Source organism: Thermothelomyces heterothallicus (genome assembly GCF_042370625.1).
Source record: "Thermothelomyces heterothallicus CBS 202.75 unplaced genomic scaffold P884_scaffold_29, whole genome shotgun sequence".
Classification (NCBI taxonomy): domain Eukaryota; kingdom Fungi; phylum Ascomycota; class Sordariomycetes; order Sordariales; family Chaetomiaceae; genus Thermothelomyces; species Thermothelomyces heterothallicus.
In genome coordinates, this window is record NW_027192590.1 from 286153 (window position 1) to 303186 (window position 17034).

General features: G+C 58.1%; 6 protein-coding genes across 6 annotated transcripts; 4 read left to right on the forward strand and 2 right to left on the reverse strand.

Moving 5' to 3' along the window:
- Nucleotides 1–1242: 1242 nt before the first annotated feature.
- On the forward strand, nt 1243–3297 carry P884DRAFT_209627 (uncharacterized protein; the record flags this gene model as incomplete). Its single annotated transcript, XM_069438947.1, has 5 exons — nt 1243–1560; nt 1619–1811; nt 1864–2160; nt 2214–2457; nt 2523–3297. 5 exons carry the CDS (start codon nt 1243–1245, stop codon nt 3295–3297), a joined length of 1827 nt encoding a protein of 608 aa, XP_069294367.1.
- Nucleotides 3298–3673: 376 nt separating this feature from the next.
- On the forward strand, nt 3674–4539 carry P884DRAFT_280395 (60S ribosomal protein uL14; the record flags this gene model as incomplete). The annotated part of the gene is made up of 4 exons (XM_069443432.1): nt 3674–3687; nt 3907–3954; nt 4066–4312; nt 4429–4539. The coding sequence occupies 4 exons, from the start codon at nt 3674–3676 to the stop codon at nt 4537–4539; spliced, it is 420 nt and encodes a 139-aa protein (XP_069294368.1).
- A 1000-nt stretch (nt 4540–5539) lies between these two features.
- P884DRAFT_250423 (heterokaryon incompatibility protein-domain-containing protein) lies at nt 5540–8014 on the reverse strand. The gene is made up of 2 exons (XM_069440642.1): nt 7676–8014; nt 5540–7450 (listed from the first exon to the last, which is right to left on the reverse strand). Exons 1-2 carry the CDS (start codon nt 7841–7843, stop codon nt 5621–5623), a joined length of 1998 nt encoding a protein of 665 aa, XP_069294369.1. The 5' UTR covers nt 7844–8014; the 3' UTR covers nt 5540–5620.
- Nucleotides 8015–9335: 1321 nt separating this feature from the next.
- Nucleotides 9336–9808, forward strand: P884DRAFT_74008 (uncharacterized protein). The gene has a single exon (XM_069446058.1). It carries the CDS (start codon nt 9419–9421, stop codon nt 9737–9739), a length of 321 nt encoding a protein of 106 aa, XP_069294370.1. The 5' UTR covers nt 9336–9418; the 3' UTR covers nt 9740–9808.
- A 69-nt stretch (nt 9809–9877) lies between these two features.
- Nucleotides 9878–14142, reverse strand: P884DRAFT_302777 (uncharacterized protein; the record flags this gene model as incomplete). Its single annotated transcript, XM_069444970.1, has 2 exons — nt 9878–10209; nt 10284–14142. 2 exons carry the CDS (start codon nt 14140–14142, stop codon nt 9878–9880), a joined length of 4191 nt encoding a protein of 1396 aa, XP_069294371.1.
- Nucleotides 14143–14965: 823 nt separating this feature from the next.
- On the forward strand, nt 14966–16637 carry P884DRAFT_209651 (maintenance of telomere capping protein 1; the record flags this gene model as incomplete). Its single annotated transcript, XM_069438950.1, has 2 exons — nt 14966–15524; nt 15631–16637. The coding sequence occupies 2 exons, from the start codon at nt 14966–14968 to the stop codon at nt 16635–16637; spliced, it is 1566 nt and encodes a 521-aa protein (XP_069294372.1).
- Between the last annotated feature and the right edge of the window lie 397 nt (nt 16638–17034).

The window sequence follows — 17034 nt, forward strand, 5'->3', positions numbered from 1 at the left end:
GTCGCTGACTCTGGCAGTTGGTTGGCTCCTCTAGGCTCGGCAAAAGCGGTGATACGACTGTCACTACAGGCGAACCCTGCTCTATAGGCGTCAAACAGGGTCAAGGATGGTTATACAGAGCAGCGTTTGCTATAGCTGTTATGATAGTTAAGAGTAACTTGTGGTCGTATAGAACTGTAGACAGGACGGTCAGACATTATATGGGTCTTGGCAAATATGGCAAATATACTCAAGTAAGTGTGCCCGCGTATTTGCTTGACAGGGGGTCGTATTTGCGTAGGATTTGCGTTGATTTAACTTGCTTGCATTGAACATGTATTTGCGCTGTTGAGAGCGCTGATCTGAATGCTTATCGATAAGAGCGAGTTATCAGTGAGTATCCACTAAGTTAAGCCCCGACAAGGCGAGGAAAATTCTTTCCGATGCTTGCACATCCTGCAACAACAACCGTCGTCGCGGGATAACGTGCCTAAAGGAAAGGCGATACTTCCACCAAAGTCAATTGGTTCTTCTCCTACGCTTATCTAAGTCGCCCGGATCTGCCACTGTATCGTCGTTTTCATAGCTGTCGGGCAAAGGTAGGTTTTTCTCTCGTAGATTACCTTTCCATCATCGCAGCAACCGCCCCCAGTCACTCAGAGCCGGCAACGGACTCTACCGTGAGCTCCTCTTCTAGAGGGCCTTCTCTTCTCGACACGTCTTGTGTTGGGTCTCGGAAGGGGCTGGCGGTGGGCAAGAGAAAACTTGTTTCTCTCTTGAAACTGCTGCAAGACCAAAACTATGGGCCATCATAGTCCGCGTCTCTGGGCTGCGACTGCGCGGCGTTCACAGAGGCGAGGCTCCAAGACTCCCGACATTCTTTTCTCTACTTTACTACTGCCTATGTAGTGTCTCTAGGTTCGTTTGATTTCAATGCAGCTATGAACTCGAAGCTTGCCGCTTTCAAGCTTCTTCGGAACGATGGGTTCACCATCTGATGATTTGTGGGGCACTGTTACAGCCGGCTCGAACTGCCAATGAGAAAATGGTAATTGGGCTTTACTTGTAGAGGTACGACAAGTATGAGGCAATCGAACGACGTCATCGAGCTTCCAGGACCAGCAGGCCATTTTGTCTCCCGCTCAGGTCCTCTTCCAACCATCAACGTATTTGTACAGCTGTAGCGCGGATGTGCGAGCACTTGTGAGATTTGTTGATGATAATAATTTTAAACCGAACAAGCAGTCCAGAACTTCTCCCAAAATGCATTCCCAACACGACAACAACAGTGGCTCCTCCCGCTCCAGATTTGGACACCTCCCTTTGAGCACCAGCGGTCCACTTGAGTGCGCACTCCGGGGCACGGTGCTGCTGAACCACCCCTACTTCAACAAGGGATCCGCATTTACCGTGGAGGAGCGCCGCAACTTCCAATTGTCCGGTTTGCTGCCTCAAAGCGTTCAGACGCTCGAGCAGCAGGTCCAGCGGGCGTACGAGCAGTACTCGGCGCGACCGGACGACTTGGCCAAGAACACCTTTTTGACGTCCATGAAGGAGCAAAATGAGGTGTTATATTTCAGGGTGAGGCTTGTGACGGTGTACTCAAAAGCAACATCGCTGATCACGCACGAGTAAACAGCTCTTGCTAGATCACCTCGAGGAGATGTTTAGCATTGTGTACACGCCCACGGAGGGTGATGCCATCCAGAACTACTCGCGGCTCTTTCGGCGGCCGCAGGGCTTGTTCCTCAACATCCATGATGTCGGCCGGGTCCGCCATGACCTGTCGCTCTGGGGCACGGCAGATGACATCGACTACATCGTGGTCACCGGTGAGGATTCCGAGCTTGGGAGCTGCCGAAATACCAGCTAATACACGGCCAGACGGCGAGGAGATTCTGGGCATCGGAGATCAGGGCTGCGGCGGCATCCTCATCTCCATCGCCAAGCTCGTTCTCATGACACTTTGCGGGGGGATACACCCAAACCGCGTGCTGCCTGTGGTGTTAGACTGCGGTACGGACAACGAGGCACTTCTGAACGATCCCCTGTACTTGGGCCTGCGAGAGAAGCGAGTGCGGGGCGGCAAGTATGACGAGTTTGTCACGACCTTTGTCAGGTCTGCGCGGGAGCTGTATCCCAAGGCATACATCCACTTTGAAGACTTCGGGTTTCAGAACGGTGAGTGGAGACGACAAGCTGGCGGCAGGAACCGAGGGGCTGACCGAGGGCAGCTCGACGCTTGCTTGAACGATGGCGGCCAGAGATCCCCTGCTTCAACGACGACGTTCAAGGAACCGGATGTGTGACCCTCGCGGCCATTATGGCTGCCATGCCCGTCTCGAGGCAGAAGCTCGGCGATGTTCGCATGGTCGTATTTGGCGGGGGAACAGCGGGCGTTGGAATCGCAGACCAAGTCCGGGACGCCATCGCGGCGGAGCGCGGTATCAGCAGGGAGGAGGCGGCGAAGCAAATATGGTGCGTCTACTCCGGGGCGGCGACAACTGGGTGCGCGCTATTAATTAACGGTGCTCTACGGCTAGGCTCATCGACAAACCGGGTCTTCTCACAACTCGGGTCGAGGGCCTTTCCGACGCTCAGAAACCTTATGCTAGGACGGAGGACTGGAGCGGCAAAAGGACAGACCTCTTGGGCGTTGTCAAGGAAGTCAAGCCGAATGTGCTAATCGGCACATCCACGGTACCCAGGGCGTTTACCGAGGAGATCGTTCGCGAGATGGCGTCCCACGTCGACCGAACCATCATCTTCCCACTTTCCAATCCTACAAAGCTGCACGAAGCCGTGCCGGCGGACTTGCTATCATGGACCACCGGGAAGGCACTCGTCGCCACAGGCAGTCCTTTCAAGCCCGTCAAAGGTCCCTGGGGACGGGACGGCAACGAAGTCGAGATTGAAGTGGCCGAATGCAACAACAGCGTGGTCTTTCCAGGGATTGGCCTTGGTGGTGTCTTGTGCCGCGCCAGATTGGTTACCGACAAGATGCTCATCGCGGCAGTTCAAGGAGTGTCGGAGCTGAGTCCCGCGCTCAAGGATGACACGGCACCATTGCTTCCCGGCGTTGAGATGGTGCGCGAGGTGAGCGCGAGAGTTGCGCGGAAGGTAATTCAAGCTGCGATGGAGGAAGGGCTGGCGACGCAAGAAGGTATTCCAACGGACGAGAATGAATTGGATGAGTGGATCAAGGAGCAAATGTGGTATCCAGTTTACCGGCCGCTCAAGTACGTCGAGGCTCACAGCGCGAGTCGCCAAGCCAAAGGGGAGCTGAGGGTGGTCGGCAGTTTGCCCGGCCGTGGTTGAGGAGACGAAGGAAACAGGCTTTCAGAGATACGTAGTTGTTAAGCGATATGATTTAAGTGAGCATTGCATACTTGTAGTTTACGGAGCCGGTTTGAGGTGAAAGAGCTTCTACCAGCACTGCCCGGCGCAGAATTAAATTAATCAGGAACGTGGTGGTGCCGGCCCCACAAATGCAGGGTTAGGGTCCGTCTTTCCAGTGTGCACCGAACACAGTAAATCAGTCTCCAGCAGCACGTGACCGCTCACAAATTCGGTAGGGTTTCCGGTCCACACCAAAAATTATCGCGAATCGCCGTCAATTTCCAGGTACCTCTGCGTTTCCCGAAATTTCGACTCCCCCATCGTCAAGTCGCATTTCCGCAACCAGACACTCACAATGGCCAAGATCTCGTGAGTGCATGCCGTCCTGTTGCTTCTTGCGCGATTCTCGACGACGACGACGACGACGACCGCCGAACTGCCGCTCTCCAATGTTGTATGGACTTCAGGATGGAGGGGAAGCTGGGCGAAGAGAAGCTGAACACACACGTTGGAGAGCGGCGGGCAGCCGGAGGCCTCTACTTTCGAGATCGTGGACAAAATTGCAAGAATCTCTGCTAACTTTTGTAGGCGTGGTGCCCCTGGTGGCAAGCTTAAGATGACCCTGGGTCTCCCAGTGTACGTGCGATCCTGTCCTACCTCTTTCGAGAACCAACCCCGACCGATCACGCCGATGCCGGCTCGAGAATATTCTGGGAACCACGAATCGTGAGGCTAACAGGGGGACAGCGGTGCCATCATGAACTGCGCGGACAACTCTGGCGCGCGGAACCTTTACATCATCTCCGTCAAGGGTGTCGGTGCCCGCCTCAACAGGCTGCCCGCTGGTGGTGTCGGCGACATGGTGATGGCCACGGTCAAGAAGGGCAAGCCCGAGCTCCGGAAGAAGGTCCACCCCGCCGTCATCGTCCGCCAGGCCAAGCCGTGGAAGCGCTTCGATGGCGTCTTCCTCTACTTCGAGGACAACGCTGGTGTGGTATGTTTGTTTCGGATCCGTGTTGAAGGAACAAGACAGTGCTGGGTAGACGGCTTGCTCGGGCCGATACCAGCATATGTGTCCGCTTCAGAACGTCTCACGCTGACGTTTTGCAGATCGTCAACCCCAAGGGTGAGATGAAGGGCTCTGCCATCACCGGCCCCGTCGGCAAGGAGGCCGCCGAGCTCTGGCCCCGTATTGCCAGCAACTCCGGTGTTGTGATGTAAGAGGGTTTCATGCGGGCGCGATGGGTTATTGGCATGCGGGATATCGAGGAACGAACGATTCTGTCGACCGGGAAACAATCTTCCGCTTCGAATGAGGAAGACAGGGATGAGAGCCACAAGAGGCTCGGGCTGGATTGGCAGGCTTTGCATTTCAGGCTGCGGCGTGCTAGGGAGTCATACCACTGCATGATACACAGGTCAATTCAGAATCGGTTCTTCGAAGTCCCGCCCTTCTCTTTCGCAAAGACCAACAACTACTGGCCCACGACGATCCGACATTGGGAAGGGGTACCGGCTTTGGTCCTTTAAAGGAAGGTTGACTGCCACGGTTGATGGAACTGTGGCAGAGGGGTTTTCAGATTTTGCAGATAGTCGCCTACACTTTGCTTCCTTCCCGCTCATGACCTCGGAATCGAAAGCAAGTGGAGTCCGCCCGGCGCCTGGATTTGCAGGGTAAGCGGAACGCCCAGCACGGACGTAACCAATAGTTATTGTTGAGGGTTAGTCACCGCCTCTGGCAGTGCCTATTGTTTATTGGCAGCCGTCGCGTGAATTATCGCTTGCTTGCCCCAGTCAGCAATGACGATGGCAGCTTCGGCAATCCTATCATGCACCCTCGCTGCTGTGAGTGGTATTCGGCAGTGCACGTATTCACTCCATACCGCCTCTCCACTTCCTCTAGTCACTGTGTCCTTAACACCGCTGAGTATTCAGTGAAATGGCCATCAATATGCGCCTTTACATATCCCACTGCGAGGCGTGTGGTTGCGCGACGTAATTACTATGTACTGGGGCAGCTACAGGCCATATCAATTACGACCAAGGACATTTCCGCGACATGGGAACGCAGATCGAGGAGGAGTGATATTTCCTATTATATAAATAACTGCGTGGCATGTAATTGTTTTTCAGAATATGGTACCGGGCTCTGCCTGAGCAATAATATCACGACATATCCAAGAAGATGAAAGTAAACAATGTCTAATTAATTAATTATCAAGCTACATAGAAAGTAATTACTCGGTAATTTAACTGCTGCCTTTCCCAGTCAGTCCATTATATACACGGAAATGGGAGATCATCATGACGGCTGGTCTAGCTCTTCTCCCTTGGCAACGGGGACAGCCAGCCATAGCATCGATGTCATGGTCAACTCGATGGCCCCCTTCTTCGTGCGCCCCGCCTTGGCGTTGACAGTTCGCCGGTAGTCCTTCTCCCACTTCTCGGTGAAGGTGACGCTGCCAGACACCTGGAGCTCGTGGCCCGGGCGGAACGTCCAACCGCCGCCCGGCATCGTCATCCCGCTCCTCTCATCCGCCGTCTCCTCCTCATTCCCGGCTGCCTCGGGCGCCGCCACCGGATTCACCACCTCCACCTGTATCCTCCGACCCGGAGTGTCCCCTCCCCGCCCGGGCACGCTGACCTGAACCGTGCCGGGCTGCTCCCATATCCTCTTGGCTTCCTCGACCAGCCCGTTGCCGTCCCCGCCGCCACCGTCGGACCTCAACCCCTGGACGAGATCGACGAAGGCGACCTTGGATGCCCCTTCGACCAGTATCCTGGCCAAGAAGCCGCACTTGAGGTGCTTGTTCCAGAACGTGACCACCGCCAGCTGAAACAGGCCGCCGCCGCCGCCGCCGCCGCCCCTCCTCGCCCTCCTTGCCGTGTAGTCCACCCCGACCAGCCGGATGCTGCGGAACTCCCGGTTCCACTGGGCCCCGCATCCCCGGACGTCCAGGACGTCGTACCCGGGCGCGATCAGGTCCGGCGTCCGGACGAGGACGACCTCCTCGGCCAGCTTGGCCGCCGAGTGGGGGGCCTGCGCCGGCGCGTTGAGGATGTATACGGACCGGGGCCCGGCCGCGGATGCGTCGGCGGCGGAGACGAGGGTGGCGGTGCGGGTGCGGGTGCGCAGCAGCACGTTCGGGGTCGCCGTCTCGGTAAGGAGCAGGGCCAGCCGGACGGAAGGGTCGTCATCCGGGCGGCAGTTGAGGATGGCGAGGTGGGTGTTGGTGGTGGTGGTGGTGATGGTTGTCGTTGTCGTGTCGTCCTCGGCGCCGCGCTGACGCGTCATGTCCAGAGTGATACGCAGGCCTTTGTTGGTCATGGCGTAGTCGGACGTGTCTCGATTCGGGGGCGGGGCGGTGGTGATGACGTGCTCCATGCCGGCAAAGTCTCTGGGAGAGGTGGCGAGGACTCCCGTGGTACCGGTCATGGCGGCGTAGTCGAGCTCGTCGTCGCTGGGCCCCGCGAGATGATGATGATGGTGGTGGTGGTGGTGATGGGAGCTTGGGTGCCCGAGGGTGCCCCAGGCGAAGATGGAGTGGTCGTCAGACCGCTTGATGATCTCCTCCTGGAGCCGGAGAAAGGCTTTGGTTCCCTCGCCGTAGATGATGGGCATGTTGACGCCAAAGATGCCGAGCAGTGAGTAGGCCTGGTCTTCGATCCTGGTTGTGGTTCGATTCGCGGCCCAGGACATGCGCTGTGCCACGCTGGCGTTGTAGATGAGCTCCGGGTCGATCAGCGTCACCTCGTCAATCCCAGTGGCCTTCACCACGTGCTTCACGAGCGAGGATTTGGTCCCCAGCAGCCTCCATCCCCTGGCGTAGAAGACGACCTTCTTGGGGGCGAGGAGCTCTTGCAGCGTCCAGCCGCGGGTGAACCACCGGCTGCCGTGGAAGTGGTCCTTCCAGGTCCGATAACCCTCCGTGTAGTCGTCAAAGTGGACGTCCTCCAGATAGGCGTAGCACACGGCAGCCCTCTGGTACCAGTCGAACATGGAGTTGACTGCTTCCGACACCTCGGCGCTGCTCCTCTTGTCGATGCAGCACGTGTCCACCCAGACGTAGCGGTAACCGTCCTTGATCGCTTGCCTGCAGGCATAGTCGATCTTGGAGAATCCCGCCTTTTGCTGACTGGGATGGAGGGACGTAGTCGGCATCAAGATGCTGTCGTGATCCCGGCTGTCGTCGTCGTCGTCGCCGTCGTCGTCGTTGTTGCTGTCGTACCCCCTTGTCAGCGCCGGGAGATCTGAAGATCCGCCGACGCCGCGGGATCGGTCTCCACGGAAAGCCAGCAGCATGGTGGTGAGAAGCATCATCTTCATCGCGTCGGGGCTTCCCGCCTTTTGCGAGACCATGTGCCGTGCATGTTCCCGCCGTGAGCGGCGGTATCTTGCAAATGCTTCTACCTCCTGGAGCGTCACCTCTTCGGCGCCCCATGTGTGTGACAGAATGGCATACTGAGGGATCTCGGAGCCGTGGAACTCTTCTACCTCGAACGTTGTAGCATTTAGGAGTCTCATCGTATTAATTCAATGATACTATTCCCTTCCCGACTCAGAAGGGAAACACGGCAACGAGGTAGGTGATGGACGTGATCGTAACGAAGACGAAAACATGCTTGCATGACGAGGTGCATGTTTCGACAATCCTCTAATTATCATTAAGTCGCCTGTTTTCATGCCATCTTTGAGATCGCCATCTCGCTGTGTTGTTGTGGCTGGCGTTTTGTTGGAGCGACTGGGAGTCTACCAGGTGGCCCAATCAGAAGAGACCGGAACAATGCTCGTCTTGGGAATACTCCGTACCCTCGAACGTGAACGGGTGCAGTCAGGCACTGAGGACCCGCTAATTACTCCTCCGGACCGGAGCCAAGCACCCGGCTGTTTCCAGGGGCAGCCACGCGGACGTGGGCTGATGGTCAACGTGGTTCGTCACTTCCCTCGCCAGCGTTTCCCTTAATTAAGCCCAATTTCTCTGCCCAAGTGCTCTTTTTAGGTGAGACACTTCCTGAATCATGGGAACGATGCACCAAAGAAAAAAATCCCCTTCAGCGATGGCCTCTAATCCGTAGATTTGGATCTTTGCGCTTTTGATTCGGTCCACCGCTGCCTGAACTCAATTCTGATCCCAGGTATTAGTTGGTTTCCCAAATTCTTTCTTCCTGCGCCCCCCACCGCGATAGACAAGCCGTGAAGTGGACAAAGACATTGTCACCGTGAATTACCTGGTTTTACCCGGTGGGTTCCGGGGCATTTGGCGAAGAGGAAACGGTATAAGCAGACGACCTCGGCGAGCCCTGCTAGCAGCTGGATTAATAGGCAGCACCTCGTGTCAGCAGCCCACCAAATGGGGGAATCTGGGAAGAGGCAAATGTCGTTATTAGCTAGCCAGAGCATAATTACCCAAGTAGGGGCGGCAATTCCACCAAGCTCCTACTTACAAGTGCGACCGGGCATTGCAAGCCTACGGCCTCGGTACCGCGGCTCCTGGCGCAGCAGATCAACCATCTCCTGAAGGATTGCAATGGTGCGTCATTATCGTCAGAGACGGGCTCCTTCCAAGCTTTCCACGCAAGCCAACTCTGCAGGGCGGAAACCCCTAATAAGCTCAGGACGCCGCTTTGCCGGCTAGGAGTCCTCAATTTCCAGCAGCACATATTCCTCTCTGCGAGCGAGCAGACTGTCGCGCACACCGAAGTATTAGAAGCCAAGAGCAAGCGGACTGGTGCCGAAGTCCTCGGCAGCAACGCGTTCCCAGTCATTGTCTCTGGATCTAATTAATTACCACGGCTGCCAATCGTGCCTTATTAGTCTCCTGATCCCAACACCGGGCTTACAACCACTGTTAGGCTTCGGGCGAGCTCCGAGAATCGTTTGCAGGCGCAACCTTGAGGAAAACTACCAGACTCTCCCGGGAGTAATTAATGGAAGATGAAGAGGGAGGGCAGGTACGTTAGTTATTGTTCTCAGGGTCATGACCAGGTGGCTACAGGTAAGTTATTGATTAATTATAGCGTGCGAATCTAATCTCAGGGCCTGAGCTGGAAAGCGAAATGTTGACCAGCCTGTCTTGTCTCTTAGCCACGCTCCTAATTAATGAACAAGATTGTATTTTCTGCCCCTCAGTTATACCCGACAATGATATTCGATATTAAGAGATATATAGATGTAATTACGTCAAATGAAAATGCAAATCCCCAGAAATTCGTGTTCTTGGATGTCCATGACCAAGCCATGCACCGTGAGCGCCATGCAAATGCAGAAACCATGCTCCTTTCCCAATGCCCAGAGTACCATGCTATCCTGGTAAAACGAAAAAGAACCACGTCCTGTGATCAGCTTTTCCAGGGCCGAGGAACAAAACACCAGTTGGTAGGAAAACAACAAAACAGAACAGAAACGAACGTTGCTTTTTAGTGTTACACCCGGATCTCGCGAGGTTGCAAGAACTTGCCCATCCCGTGAGCAATCAATGTTGCCGGCTCAGCCGCGACCTTGGAACTTGTTGTGGCGGTTGTCGCTATGGCAAGTTGCACCACCACCTACCGTCGTCTCCTAGAGCATCGGCCCTGGAGGGCCGGATGGCGGCGGCATAGAATAAGGGTAGGACGGCTGCTGCAAGAAACCCTGGGGAGGCGGAGGGTGTGGCAGCATCATCGGCGGACCCTGCGGTAAAGCCAGCAGCCCAGACCCGGGCTGCCCGTGCATTGATGCCGGTGTGGCTGGGTTAGACGGCCCGGCAGAACCCGAGTTGGTCGTTTGGTTTGTCGCATTCGCGTCGCTGGTATCATGGTTGAGGTTACTGGCCGCCTTTTCGGCCTTCTTGATCGCCAAAGTGGTGCGCCGTTTCTCGACGGCCCCTTGCATTTCGCCCGAAGCCCATCGTCCTGCATGACGTTAATTAGCCGCTGTGCCCGGACTATGCAAACCTCCAGAAAGGCCAAGAGTAGGAAGCACTTACTCCGCATGGACCAGCTCATCTTCTCCGACTTGGTCATCTCGGCGTACGGCTTGTCGAGTTCGCCGTCTCCATTCGTTGCCGCGGTGTCAGCTCCGGCATTGCCCTTCTTTCCACGAGCTCGCTTTGGCTTGCTGTTGGTCGACGTTCCATTGGCCGGCGTCGATGCCCGCGAGGGCGCCGACGATGATGTTCCGTTGTTGTTGGTGAGCTTGATCTTGGTGATCGGCTTCTTCACCGCCGGCGGGGGTGGAGCCTGGGGATGAGCACCCGGAAGGAAAGCCGGTGCCGCGTTGAAGGTATGCAGGTACGGTCCTACCTGCGCGGGCACATGCTGTTGGGTGCCATTGCCCACATCCACCATCATCGGGCCAGCCACGAAGTTATGGTAGAACTTGGTGGCTACAGGCGGTTGGAGCGCGGGGGGGCTGGAGGGCCGTGGAGTGGGCGATGGGTCGGAGACCGGGGGCGGCGGTGGCGCCTGGGCGGCCGGCTCCTTCTTCTTCGGCCCGCGCTTCTTGATAGGTTCGGGAGCGGCATCCTGCTTTGGAGCAGCCGTAGCCCGGCCCCGTCGCTGGGGGCGAGATTCAAGTTCCGGGTCGTTCTCAAGCGCAAAGTTGCGCCTCCGTTTGTCTCGTAGCGAATAGGTTGACTCCATGGTCTCGGCCGTTTGGCTGGAGCTCTCGGAGGACGCCGTCGACGGCCTCGACTCGGGCTGCGTCGAGGCGTTGCTGTAAAACGACGAACTGGCGATCTCACCCTTCGTCTGGTGGTTCGCCTGCGAGCCTTTGCCGCCACGCACACGTTTCGGCTTGCCTAGCTCGCCGCCAACCCCAGCGGGAACGGATGTAGGCGGCTCCGGGAGAGGTGCGGCAGCAGCTCGGCCGCGTCTACGCGAGACTTTGGCTCTGTCCTCTGCCTCTGCGTCCTCGTCTTCCGTCCGGTTTCCGTCTGCCTCAGCCGCCGTGGGGGTCTGGTCTTGATCATCTGCGCGCATGGCGGGACGTGAACGTGCCGCACGGCCCTTGCGGGGTGATTCTGAGAAGCTGTTACTGGCTTGGTTCTGTTCCGCATCCTCGGGATCTTCGCCATTGGCGGTGGTGGCGGGTTTACGCCTCTGGCGGCGACCAGGCCCGAACATCCCTGTACCCGTGGGTGTGCCAGACCGGCTGACATCTTTGCTTTGGTCCGAGACATGGCGCGGCTTCCTGATACGTTTGCCTTCGACGACGTTCTCTTCGGCCAGCTCTGCTCCTTTCTCCGTCCTCTTCCGGAGTCGATTCTCGAGCATGTCCCAACGCTGCTCTTCCGGGTTCTGGCGGCCCACTTGGGTCGGGTGGGTGTTGAGCTTGAAACCGTACGCATTGGCCATAATGCGATCCTCCTCCTTCTGGTGCTCGAGGACCATGTCGTCAATGTAGGGCTTGGGGGCGCGCATCCCGCGCACTTCGAACGCCGGGGGACCCTTGACAGGGTCGTCGAAATGACGGCGTGGGGGGAGCGGCTCGTCGGCCCTCTGGCGGTTCTCCCAGTTGACGATCGTCTTGTCGTTCGCCTGGCGGCGCTTCGCGTTCTCCTCATCGTCCAGAATCTTCTTCAGTTCATTATATTCCTGTTGATATACATGGAGGGTCTCCACAGCAGCGGCGACGGTCTCGTAGAGGCGCTCCGTCGGCATGTCCTGCCACCCCTCAAATGCCTCCACAAACTCGTTCGGGTCACGGATCTTTGGAAACAGATACTGTTTCGGTGGAATTCGCGTCACCTCTATTGGTTCCTCAGGACTACCGGGTTTGGCCGGGTCGTCAATGGACTCCTCCACGTCTTGGTCGTCCTCGGGTGCGTCGCCCAGAGCCGTGGCGTCTTCGGCGGGGGCGGGTGAGGGCGCAGCAGTGGGCAGGCGAGAACCGTCCGGCTGTGAATCGCTGGGAGTCTCATCACCATCTGCCGCCGTCGACCTCTCGATCACAACTGTGGAACTAGCTGTGCTCTCTGTCGTCGATGGAGGGGTATCTGAGGGCGATCTTTGGGCGTTGGCAGCCTTGTATCGCCGAACACACTCGTTGTTGAATTCCGCCATGGAAATAGCTGGCTCGCCCTTTTCTTGCCGTCGCTTCGATTCCTTGCGATAAAGGGCAAAGAACTCGCTGGCCTTCAGAGGACGGCTGGGGTCCCATTCAACGTCGACCGTCTTTTTCTTGGCCGTCGAGAGGGTGGCTACGGCTGCCGGAGCAGGACTCAACTCGGCTTTCCCAGTTTTGGCTGGGTACACCCACTCCGTGTAGGGGCCTGGGAGGGGCGTGTCCTCGTCCTCGTACGGAGTCAACTTCAGATGAGTTGCAAATGGCGTCTCAATTTTGTAGATGTGCTCCAGCGCCTTCAGTCTTGTGGGACCTGCGGGTTTTGGCCCCTCGAATGACGAGGTTCGAGACTCTGTGTGGCCGTCACCTTGGGGGACCCGCTGCGCCGTGGATTCAACTGCTAGCTGGGGTTCGGGTGCAGGGGTGGGAGTTGGCTCGGTGAATCCGGTTGTCGGTTCTGTTGCTGCTGGGCCTTGGTGTGATGGCCCGTCGTTCCCGTCATTTGGTTGCTCAAGGCTCTGCTGGCCCGGACCGACCTCGACAGTCTGTGCTGAAACGTCTTGGGCAACCTCGGGCACGCTAACGCCGGAAGGTTGATTCTCATTTACCGGTCCCTCCTCCTCCATGGGCTCCTCAGCCTCGGCAGGGCCAGTGGTCGCCGAGGTGGGCACGGGAGCCTTGTGCGGCTCGTCGTGGAGTTGCTCAGGATTCTCTTCCTGCCTGATTGGCTCACCATCTACTGCTCTGGGAGCGCCGTCGTGATGAACTGATGATGATGGATGTTGCTGCACCTGGGGGGTCGGCGACGGAACCTCAATGCGAGCAGGTTCGCTCCCATCTGAAGATGCTGGACGAGACTCGGCATCCTGAACCGAGCGCACCGAATCCTCCTCCGACGGAGCGTCCGGGCCAGTGTCGGGTACACTGACAAGAATGGTGTCCTGCACCTCGTTGTCGGACGCTTGGTCGACGAAAGGGGTTAGATCTGCAGACAGTTTCTTGGACGGATTGCGTCTGCGAGACGACGACAGGCGGGCTGGTGCTGGAGATTTGTCGGCACGGTAGCGCTTGGGGTTGGAAGAAAAATCTTCTGATTCTTCATCGGACTCGTCCTGGCCGCCTTTCCTCTTGCGGCTACTACGGGCGCCGGGAGTGGAGGCGGGCTTTCCGGCCGGCTCGGTCCTGGCACCTGCAGGGAGACCGAGGTCATCATCAACCATCTCCTGGGTGTAGTCGATACGGGCCCGTTTTCGCAGGGAATGGCCGCCCTTCGAATGTCCTTCGTCGTCGGCGCCGCCGTCATAAGACGGCTCAAAGGTTCTTGACCGCTTACGCGGAGGGTCGCCGGCGGCCATGATGGAGCCGGCAGTTGACGGCGACTCGCCGCTGAATGAGAATGAGTGAAACGTGGAGCTGCGCGGTGGCCGCTCGGACTTTGCAGCGGCGATACGCAATGCCTGGTCAGCCGCGGGCGACGAGGCGCGATGGGGCGTTGTCATGTTGCCAGCCTGCCGGGCCTTACCCCCTCGCTGCGGCGCCGTGTACGCCATCCGCTGTGGTGGAGGCAGAGCGGATGGCTCGGGAGTGCTCGGCTTGGCCGAGTCGGAAAAGGGATGAGCTTCAGCAGAAGAGTTAGAGTAAGAGTGAGAGGGAAGCGAGGTTCGTTTCTTTGCGCCGCGCCCGCGAGGGATGCCGCCGCGGCCACGGCCCATAGAGCGCGGCTGTAATTCAATCTGCTCACCGGTACCGCTTGCACGACCCTCTTCCGGCGGCTGATGCATGCAGGTGGTGGTGTTGATGAAGGTGTGTTGTCGAGGGTTTGAATGGTGTGGTGTGTAAGAGACGGGTCGCTGCGGCGAAAAAAAGAGGATCGCACTAGGGCGGCGCTGGGGCTGGTTTCCAACGTGTCAGGGTACAGCCGGGCAGCCGTAGCCAGAAGCCAAGTTGGTTGCTTAGCTATTCGCGTGCTGCAGGGAGAAAAACGCAGCGCGTCGAGAACCCATAAAATATAAGAGGATGATACCAAAATGGACAAGGCATTGGTACGCCGTCCTCTTATTGTACGACGACCACAATAGCAAATGCTGGATGTGAATATCAGACCAGGTCTTCGGCGCGCAGGTGCCCTCTCCTGCGTGTTAGATTTCTTCTCACGTCAATTTCTGGAGGTTACCGAATAAGCCAGGTCCAATAGCGTTCCGCCAGCCGCCCTCGAGGCAAGGCCCCACCTCAACAGCTGGTATCAGCTGACTTTTAGGGAGTTGTAATCCGTACGCTCTGTTCTCATTAAATGCCCGTCTGCGCCTTGCTTACTAGTGCGGATTACATACACAGATGATACACTATTGCCAAATAGCTACATACTCTGGTACAATACCTTAGTTATTACCAACCCCAACCCAGCCATTAGCTGAAGCCCGTGACGCAACAGACAAGGCCCGGCTGCGCTCTATGTCCCCACCTTACTTAGCTGTTTCAAGTGGTCAACAACGCAACATCTCCCGTGTGTAAATTGCACCACTGCATCGCGTTGTCCTCCCCTTCTCGCGGCGCCAGATACTTCTTGTTTTATTCATTACTCTCCCAATCTAATCAGCCCGCAACATGGCCAGCAAAAAAGCAAAGCCCGCTCCGACCGACGACGAGCTGGGGGAGCTGTTCGAGGGCATTGGCGACGACACGGCCATCAAGAAGACAACCAAGGCCAAGTCGGCATCCTCTTCCAGGCCCAAAGCCGATGCTGCTGCCGACCAGGACATCCTCGCCGAGCTCGAGAACCAGCTCGGCGAGCAACCCCCCGAGCGACCGCACACGCCCCGCGTCCGCGAGGTTGCAAAGCGGACATCCACCAACACACCCCCTCCCGCTACCGAGGCCGCACGCAAATCCGCCGAGAGCGCCGCCTCTCACCGTACTCAGCCGACCCCGAGCGCGGCAGGCTCCGGACGACAGGACGAGACCGAGAAGAAGGCACCCGCCCGGCAAGCGCAAGCATCAACCGGCGGCGGCGGCGGCAGCAGCAGTTGGTGGGGCGGGCTCTTGTCCACGGCGTCGGCTGCCATGAAGCAGGCCGAGGCCGCGGTCAAGGAGATACAGCAGAACGAGGAGGCCAAGAAGTGGGCGGATCAAGTCCGCGGCAATGTCGGAGCGCTGAGGGGTCTTGGTACGTTTGTTAGCTTCTGTCCCCTTTCTTCTTCCATTTTCCCTTCTGCCCCCGTCATTTTCGCACGCAGATCGAGCTCGACCTAACAAGCTCTCTCCTCTTCCAGGCGACGAGCTCCGACACCGTGCCCTCCCGACTTTCACCAACATCCTGCACACCCTCGCGCCGCCCATCTCGTCCCACGAACGGCTCATAATCCACATCACGCACGACCTCGTCGGCTACCCCTCCCTCGACCCGCTCATCTACGGCGTCTTCAACCGCGTCATGGCGCAGGTGGAGGGCGGCGACCTGATGGTGATCCAGCGCGGGGAGGAGTCGACGATCCGGGACAAGTCGGCGAGCGGCGGCGGCGGCGGCGGCATCTTCGGCGCCGCGCAACAATCGTCGGCCGGGTGGCGCGACGGGCCGTGGTGGCGCCAGACGGACGTCCCGCGCGACCTGGGCGTGGTGCAAGGGCTGGTGGAGGGCACCAAGCTCTGCCGGGCCAACGCGGAGGGGTACGCGGCCGACTACTTCGCGGCCCACGGCGGCATCGAGCAGGCCAGGCAGCGCGCGGCCGAGCCCGTGAGCGAGTCCAACCCGGTCCGGAGCTCCGACATCTTCCTGTCGGTGCAGGCGGTCGGGGTGCAGCCGGACAAGGCGTTGTTTGCCGGGTCCGCGGCCGTGGAGAAGGACAAGGAGGCGTCGGTGGTGGCCGAGGAGGACGAGGATCCCGACGGCGAGGTCTGCTTTGCCGTCTTCATCCTGGACCCCGTCCACGAGATCCAGTATGCCACCGTCAGCCAGAGAGTGCCGGCCAGGTGGGTCCGCTGGCTCGACGCGCCGGCCACGCCGGCGACCCCCGCCAGCGGGGACGACGAGTTCCGGGCCGAGTTTGGGCTGGTGCCGGAGGAAATCCGGGAGATTGTCGAGAGCGGGGCCGTGGATCCCCGCGAGTGGGTGGCAGAGTGGGTGGAGGAGGCTCTGGCACTGTCAGTCGGCGTTGTCGCACAAAAGTACGTGGCCCGGCGCATGGGCGTCGGCGAGGGCGGCATCGGGAAGGGCAAGAAGAAGGTTGAGAGTGTCATGGAGGCCGGCGGCAACGAGGTTGCGAGGGCCGGTTTGATCTGATCTGGTCCCGGTCTGCCAGAAGACTTGCTTGTGATGTCGAATTTGTTAGCACCGAAGTGCTCGGGTGTGTGACGGTGTGCGAGGGCTACAAAGGTTCACCCCACCTGGCGTCGGGAGTCGGAAACTGCAGCTTACTCTTTGTGATTATGACCGTACCTTGAATATGAATACATTAGTTATCTAACGGAGTCCATTTGTCCATGACGATCCGAAACTAGGCACTATTCACGATGACCACCTTTTCATTGTCGTCAGCCCGACGGTAGGTTGCGTTGCTGCACCGTCATTCGTTGCTCTCGGACATGGTAATTACTCAGACGAGTCAAGATGTAACTGGAGAAAGGCGGCTTGGGAGCTTCAGTCCAGCTAGAGGGTTTCTACGAGCTTTAATTAATTA

Excerpts from the sequence above, each read along its gene's own strand:
- P884DRAFT_250423 (XM_069440642.1), bottom strand. The coding sequence starts at position 7,843 with ATGAGACTCCTAAATGCTACAACGTTCGAGGTAGAAGAGTTCCACGGC. Across the intron at positions 7,451-7,675 it reads GGGAACATGCACGGCACATG|CAAAAGGCGGGATTCTCCAA; the intron begins GTCTCGCAAAAG and ends CATCCCAGTCAG.
- P884DRAFT_74008 (XM_069446058.1), top strand. The coding sequence starts at position 9,419 with ATGAACAAGATTGTATTTTCTGCCCCTCAGTTATACCCGACAATGATA.